The sequence below is a fragment of the Spermophilus citellus genome (genome assembly GCF_964194105.1).
Source record: "Spermophilus citellus genome assembly, chromosome: 8".
Lineage (NCBI taxonomy): Eukaryota > Metazoa > Chordata > Mammalia > Rodentia > Sciuridae > Spermophilus > Spermophilus citellus.
The window spans coordinates 11,251,388-11,259,793 of NC_138189.1; the positions used below are offsets into that span (position 1 = coordinate 11,251,388).

Genomic DNA, 8,406 nt, shown 5'->3' on the forward strand with positions numbered 1-8,406 from the left:
ATGGATTTAAGGAAGATTTAGAAGGTCAATTCAACTCACTCGGCTATGATCTCACTGCCAAGGAGAGGGTGTCCCCCTCTTTGGAGGTGCAAAGAGGCAAATGACAAAAAGGTTGAAAAAAAAAAAAAAGGGCGGGCGCAGTGGCACCTGACTGTCTTCTCAGCAGCTCAGGAGGCTGAGTCAGGAGGATTACAAATTCAAAGCCAGCCTCAGGACTGGGGTTGTGGCTCAGAGGTAGAGCGCCTGTCTAGCACACGAGGCACTGGGTTCGATCCCTGGCACCACGTAAAAAAATAAAGGTATTGTGTCCATTCACAACTAAAAATAATAATAATGATAATAATAATAATAATAATAATAAAACAGCCAGCCTCAGCAACTTGTTGAGACCCAAAGCAACTTAGTGAGACCTTGTCTCAAAATTACTAAATAAATAAAAAGGGCTAGGGATGTGGCTCAGTGGTTAAGCACCCCTGGGTTGAGTCTCTGGTACCCCTCCCCCCCAAAAAAAGTTTTCCATTATGCAGGAGAACAATTTGTGGCACATTACCACAGCAGCAAGTAAAACCCTAAAGATTCCAGAAGGTTTTAAAGATTTAGAGAAATCTGTATATCAGACAGGAGCTTAAAAGTGCTGATGAACAATCATAAGTAAGAACAGGTATTTTGCCATGATTTGTTCTGCTTATGTGGTGCTGGGGATTAAACCCAAGGTCTCCCATGCTAGGTAAGGGCTCTCCCGCTGAGCCACACCCATGCCTGTTGTCATGTCTTTATAAAGAGTCAGGTACTATTCTAATTTCATGTATTTCACTGGACCCGAAAAGACCCAAGGTGAGATTTCTGTTGTCATGATCCCTATTGAATGGAGAGGAAGTAGAATCACTCAAGGTCACAGGGCCCCCAGCTGCAGAGAAAGGATGGGAGCCTAGGTGGCCTCACTGCAGGACCAGCCCTGTACCTGCATTGTTGTTGTTGTTGTTGTTGTTATTATTATTTTGGTACCAGGGATCGAACTCAGGGGCCCTTGACCACTGAGCCACACCCCCAGCCATTTTTTCTATTTTTCTTTAGAGACAGAGTAGTCTCACTGAGTTGCTTAGTGCCTTGCTTTTTGCTGAGGCTGGCTTTGAACTCATGATCCTCCTGCCTCAGCCTCTCAACCACACCCAGTCTTGCATTGTTATTATCACAGCTGTGATTTGGACACATTCACTGATTCTCACAGGTTCCTGTTAATGCAACATAGGGTCACCTTATCCAGGGAACCCCAAAGATACGTGGAGATAAGGGCCTTAGGCATCATCATCTCCAGGTTTCAAAAGCTTTCAGGGAAGAATTCTCTTTGGGGCCTCATTTCTACAATCTCTTTGCTAAGTCTAGAGGACAGCTTAGCTCTGAAACTGAAAAGCCTTATGAGTAAGGTAAAAAGAAACAGATTGAAAGCAAAATTATTATCTGAAAAAAAAATTTAAATAGCAAAACATATAATGCAATTATTGGTACCTGTAAATTTGTTCAAAAGTGAGCTCAATATCTGGTTTTTTAAGAACCATGCCAGAGATGTAGTATTTCCATTCCTTGTTTAGTAAGTAGGGGGTGTCCAAAATCTAGAAAAAGTGTTAAATTTTTTTATATTAACATGCATACAAATATCAAAATGAATATTCTCTAAATTATTTTTAAGATTTTTTTATATCACAATATTTCTCTTTAATCTCCAGCCTGAAACTAGAAAATAATAGTGTAACTGGAATAAATCAATCGACCACAGCCTTGATAAAAATTATGAAAATTACTTTTTTTGGAACTCAAATTTATTTAGTAAACACATTAGAAATGAGAGTGAAATAGACCATTTGATTGAAACTAGCCAACATAAAGTCATCAAGCGGGACATAGCTTCTCCACAATTTCCCTCTGGACACAGTAAATGAAGACTCACATGCCTTCTGACTCTGGACCACATATATTTAGGTGCATGGCCAGGTATTTGCCTGGTAAGAGCAGGGTAAGAGGACCCCTTACCTGAAATGTTTGGGACCAGAAATGGTTTCAGTTTCAGACTGTTTTTTGACTTTGGAATATCTGCGTGTACAAAATGGGGATGGAACACAAGTCTAAACACAGAATTCACTTGTTTTACATACTCCTTGTACACAGAGTCTGAGAATAATTTTTACAATATGTTCAATGACTTTGTACATGAAAAGTTTCATGGTGTAAAATTTTCCCCTTGTCAAATTTTGGAAAATTTTGGATTTTGGAGTTTTAGATTGGGAATGCTCAATCTGAATAAATGATTTTAAAATATCCTCTAATTTTAAAGAATTATGCTAAAGGATTCAACACTACACAGGAGATAATAAATCCTGGTTTGATGTCTTGTTATTTTTTATTAAGAAGCCAAATGGAGATAATGTGATCATCAATCAACTCAATTTAACTTCTCTTGACTAACTGAACTGCCAAAACACCAATGACAAGTGGCTGCCTTTGTAGTCATTTACTGATTTCATCTCACTTGATTTGAGATGAAAAATAGACATGTAATTAAAGAAGGAAATAAAATTGTATTTTAAAAATCAGAATTGGCCCATACTTAAAAAAAAAAAATAAGTCTGGAGAAAAACACTGGGAAGTCTAAGTTAGAAGCCAGACAAAACTGCCATCTGCATCCCAGAGTCAGGGGAAGCTGGTCTTAGAAAAAGTGAAAGTTGAATTCCATTCCTGACTGCCCATCATATATCCACCTGGGACGACCCTCTGCCATGGGGTGTATCTTATTCATCTCTTTCACTTTGAATTTAAGGCCATGAACCACGTGGCTGGATATCTTTGTCACTTGGGAAAATCTACAATGTCACAAACCTCAAGAAAGGTAAGGGAGGAACCTTGGAGTTTATCTCCTGATGGTCCCAGCCTCCTTTGGAAACTACTGCTAAGAAGAATTTTACTCTCTCAAAATACTACAATCCACATCGATATGCAAGTCTTAATTCCTGAAACTGACTTCATTTACAATCAGAAAATGAGAATACCATTATATTACTACGTATGTATCTAGAAAGAAGTGTGTGTAGGGGTGTGTGCTTTTTGATCTTGCAAAGAGAATCAACTTGTTGAATTAAAAGCAAACTACTCAGCAGGGTGCAGTGGCGCATGCCTGTAATCCCAGCAGCTCAGGAGGTCCAGGAGGAGGATTGCAAGTTCAAAGCCAGCCTCAGCAACAGTGAGGCTCTAAGAAACTCAGTGAGATCTGTCTCTAAATAAAATAATAAATAGGGCTGGGGATGTAGCTTAGTGGTTGAGTGCCCCTGAGTTCAATCCTCGGTACCCACGACTGCCACCCCCACAGAAAAAAGAGCAAACTCCTCATGTTTTCGGTGGCGAGATACACTTGCTACCAAAATCATGACCACTGCTCTTCGAGTAACCCACAAGACATGGAGAAACCCAAGTGTCCATTCAAGTCCTCCCACAATGAGTAGAAAAGCATATTTACCTGGAATATCTTCCCATTTGCATAAGGTTCACAGATCAGTTTTTCCATATTCACACCAGGAACAAAAGAAAGAACCACAAGGATCATCACTATCCAGCAAAAGAGGAAACAGAATCCAACGCCACTGGGGGAAAAAAAAAAACCAAAAACACAGATAAAGTCAGAAATTCTGCAAAGATTTAGTCTATATTACCTAGCAGTGCTTACTACCTGGTCAGTGTACAAAGTGGACCTGGTCCTCTGCATTGTGCAGGTTGACCAGATCAGCCCGCTGGGGGGTGAGGAGGGAAGGTACCAGCACTGTGGTCTTTCTGTCCTTGGCAGACCATAGCAGACCAGAATGCTGTCTAGCATTATAGGCTAGAGCTGGGTTCTGGAGTCAGTTGAGAACCAATCCTTTCTTCAAAGGATACAGTAGGGTGAGAGATTCTAAGCAGGAAGTGTCTCCTTGAGAGTCTGAAAGGGACCAACACAACTCTGCATCCACAGGAAAGGTGGAGAATGGCGTCAACAGCATCTCCAGAGGCAGGGAGGGGTGAACTGAATGGGGCCCGGGGAAGAACTCAGCCTGGTTTCTCTAGTAAGGAGAGCAGTCTTGGTGCCGGGAGAAGGATGGGTTGGACAGGCCTCAGTGTCCCCAGATGGGACACTGCTGATGGAGAGAAACCAGTGGATGAAAGGGATGCAGGAGTCCAGAGGCAGCAAGAAAGGATAAAGGTGGGGAGGGGGCCCAGGGTGGTGGCAGGGAACACTGAGGCACCCTACAGGAAGAGAAGGTGAGAAAGAGGTCAGTGATGTTTCCTGTTGCAGTGAAGATGTCAGGTAGGAGTTCAACACGTGTGTGCAGCGCAGACTTCTGGCTACAGAACACCTCAGGAGTCAGCAGCTTAGAGAGAAACATTTATCTGGGAAGAGAGAAGCCGCCACAGATTGCTCTCCTGCATAATGAAAACCTTATTTATTTATTTATTTATTACCAGGGATTGAAATCCAGGGGCACTAAACTACTGAGCCACATCCCCAGCCCTTTTTATATATTAGTTTATTTTTGAGACAGGGTCTTGCTAAGTTGGCTGAGGCTGGCTTTGAACTCATGATCCTCCACTAGGATTACAGGTGTGCGTCATCACACCTGGCTGGGGATCTCTTGAAACATACTATCTCCAGTGCCTCATTATTATACAGCGAACCACAAAAACACACCCCTGCTTAGGATGCTTCTTTCCTAGTTTGATCTACTTCCTTGCCAGAGGTTCTCTGAAATAAGAATTACTGGGCAAAGGGCATTTTGGTCTTCCCACTGCCACCAGCCACACAGATGTGCCCCTTCCTTACACTTGTGGTTGCCCATAAGTCTAGGTGATGGGGACATTGTTTTCAAAGTTTTATCATGAGCTTCAGTGCAGGAGATTGTCACTGCATATGTCAGGTTCCCTTGTCTCTGGGAACCCTCTCCATCGCTGAAGCACAAAACATGTTCCCTGCGGCATCCTGCTCAACCCCTAAATGCTCTGGGGACCCTCGGCAGGCAGGACCCAGGCAGAGCCAGGTGTAAGGAAGACTCCTCCAGTCTCTCACCAGAATCTTTTTGGGAGATGGGAAATCTTGCATGCTCTTGATAGGACAGAATCATTGTTTTTAAAGAGCAGGTGGGGACGGGGTTACAGCAGAACTAAACACGAGTCTCCTGATTTCTACCAGGGAGTCGACAGCTGGAAAGAAAAAACTTCACCTGGTGGTCAGTCTGATTAGACGGACTAGGATTGCGTCATTCCCCGCTCCCCTTTGCATCTATCCAGCTGCTTGCCAGATGTCTCAAGGGGTGGAGACTTCTGCCCAGCACAGCAAAGCCTGCCATGGGGGGGGGGGTGCGGGATCAACAGTGAAGCAATCACAGCCATCCTGCCTCTGGGCAGGTAATCTGTCCTGTCACCTGCCTTCTTCCTTTCCACAACCCTAAGGTTTCCAGGCTCTATCTCCTTAGAAATCCCTTAATCTGCAGAAGAATTCCATCTCAACTGAAGGCGCCTGTAACCTCCACCAGTCTGTTGGTGACTTCCCTGTTCTTTTTCTTTGAAGGTAGATGTCAGATTTTGTGTTGATCCCAAAAAATTGTGAACAGAACTTATGAATGTGTCTTTTTGGAGTGAGGTACTACTCCCCTTTCAAGCAGTTAAAAAGGTGGAAAGGAAACACCACCAAAAGCCTTGACCACTGCCGAACGCCTGCATTATTCAACTTGCAATGCTTCACTGGTTTCCTACCTGTGTCTGTGTATATTTGACCAAAAAGGCAAGATAAATATCTTGTTTTTTTCCCTTGCTGACTTAATTTTTGATTCTTTTCATTCCCAGTTCGGAGGTACTTGCATTGGAGCGTGATTTCTTAAATCTGGGTGTGTGTGCAGTTCTTCTTCTGGCCTTAGCAGTCCCAGACCATTAGCTTTGAGGATGTTTTTAGGATCCCTGTGCCACATTAATGTTAGTAAGGGCTTGCGCTACACTGGCGCCCATTTGAGGGAAAGCTCTGAAGAATTAATTTTATAAGAATTAATCTTATATTAATTTTATAGTGATCCCATGTTTGACACAGCAGATGGTGGCGTGCCCCCTGCTCTCCAGCCCTTGCCACTCCCATACTAGTGGCTTGAGGAGATAGACGGGAGCATTAGGCTATTCCACAAAGGGTTGTTTCAAGGCTTTACCTTCCCCCCACCCCATCCTCAGCCTGCCACTCACCCTCGGTGGAGCTGATCAGAACGCACACTGGGAGCCCACATGGCTTCTCTTCGGGGCACACAGAGCCACTACGCCTGCATCCCCCTGGTTGGCACTCCTGGCTCTAACTCCAGGCACACCTGCTGGCTCCTGCCCACTGTGCTTTGCTGCTGTCTGCTGGAGTAAAGGTTCCCAAATGCAAGAACCTAGATCTGAAGGCCTCTGAAGCAGTGCCAGGGGCTCACCACTTCTGTTCTTGTCCCTAATTTAGGCTATATATGTAAATCCCCAAGGGGCTGGGTCGGCACACCCTACTAAACTCAAGTTCCTTGAGTGGCAAGCGAGCAGCAGTCCTAGCCACATGGCACAGTGTCCGACGGGAGGTCCTCCCAGTTGCTGGAGAGTGAATGGATGAATGAATGAACACAGTGAGAAACAGTGAGAAGTCAAGAAAGTGAACTTGGAAGTGACCTCCATGAGAGCGGCTTTTAAAGGGAGCTCACCATTTGTAAACAGCTCTTTTAAGCTGCTCAATCAAAGTGGAACCCATGAAGCTTTCTTTTACTTGATGGACGCACCCAAATCTGACAGAACCATCACCCTAAGACGCCCACTCCACTGAAACCCAGAGTGTGTGGCCCAGAGGGCACAAGTTTGGTGTAATGCCACAGACGGCCCCTGCTCTCCTCCCCACGTTTCCACACCCAGGTGCCAAGAGAAGCAAACACTCACACCATGAGGAAGATGCCTCCCGTGTTGGATACGAAGCCTCTGGTGGTTGGGGTAGTGTGCTTGTCATAGCCGTAGACGCCACACAGCAAGCCCAGGTAAAAAAAAATCACGATGAGTAACAGCAGAAAGCAGGAAATCAGGCTACACAGCCACCTGGTAAGGCAAGCACAGGGTCATTATGAGTAGGGCAAGGGAGGGCATCCCACCCTAGGAGCTGCTGACCAAGGCCACAGGCCTCAAGGGATTTCCAGCAATCTTGACATCAGAGTCCTGGGGATCCCTCAGAGGGTGAGACAGTGGGATGCTGAGACAGGACTGGCCCAAGTGAGATGCTTTTACCTTAGCTTTGAAGTGCTCTCTCAATGGCTCTGTTTGTTTCCTTATTTAGAATTTATTTCCAAAGGTTTTCCTTTGTGCTCATTGCAGGGCAGCCTGCGCTACTCCAAGACTACTGGTAAAAACACCCAGTAAGCTGGGCACAGTGGCACATGTCTGTGATCCAGGCAACTGAGGAAGCCCAGGCAGGAGGATCACAAATTTGAGGTGATCTCACTAAATTGAATGAGAATGTCTCTAAATAAATAAATAGAACTGGGGGTGTTGCTCAGTGGTAAAATGCCTGAGTTGAATCTCTAGTATCAAAGTCTTATGGCTTAAGATGAATTTCAAGTTCTTCCTGGGTTCCTGATGTAGAAGTACCTACTACCGTGGATAGATCATGATTAGAATACTAATAAAGAAATACCAGACTCTTTCCCACTGGACTTTCTCCAAAAGTATCTTGGGATCACAGTAATGTTCTAGGGCATTGTGTTCCTTACTGAACCAGAAATACTCTGTGTGGTGGATGCATGGAACATTTAAAATTTTATGAGCATCCTAAATCAAACACCTTCAGAATGGAAATCTCAATTTTGGAAGGGTCCAGTGAGACATTTTAGGATAATGGATCCTCAATTAAGTCTTCCTGGCATTATCCAAATGTACACCACCCTTTCCCAGCAGCTAAGGGGCATTCAAGGGTACATCTCCTTCCCAACACTTCAGAAACCAACAAACAAAGAATTTGCTTCTGCTTACTGCCTCTTGACAAAAGTTGCCACTAAAGCTTTTCATTCCATTAAGAGCAGTTTTGCTAATTATAATGAGAGCTACCAGCAGCCATTCTGGGGAGGTTTTGTTCCAGATATTCAGGACACAAAATTAAAGAAGTCAGGGACCTTGGCCTCAGAAAACTTTTGGAGTTACTAAATCATTCATTTGGTTAAATTTCTTTTTAAAAATAAGCTTATGGGGCTGGGGATGTGGCTCAAGCGGTAGTGCGCTCGCCTGGCATGCGTGGGACGCTGGGTTTGATCCTCAGCACCACATAAAATAAAATAAAGATGTTGTGTCCATTAAAAAACTAAAAAATAAATATTAAAATCTCTTTCTCTTGTTCTGTAAAAAAAA

The 8,406-nt window shown here is 44.0% G+C and overlaps 1 protein-coding gene across 1 annotated transcript in view; it reads right to left on the reverse strand.

Annotated features, from left to right (window-relative positions):
* PROM1 (prominin 1) overlaps positions 1-8,406 on the reverse strand; it is a gene marked incomplete at its 3' end in the record, with an annotated part of 107,429 nt that overhangs the window by 20,117 nt on the left and 78,906 nt on the right. Inside the window, exons 12-14 of the mRNA XM_081303476.1 lie at positions 6,955-7,107; positions 3,506-3,629; positions 1,507-1,610 (exon numbers count right to left, since the gene is read on the reverse strand). Of these exons, the coding sequence (XP_081159602.1) occupies positions 1,507-1,610; positions 3,506-3,629; positions 6,955-7,107 (381 nt within the window). The remainder of the gene's footprint in view (positions 1-1,506; positions 1,611-3,505; positions 3,630-6,954; positions 7,108-8,406) is intronic.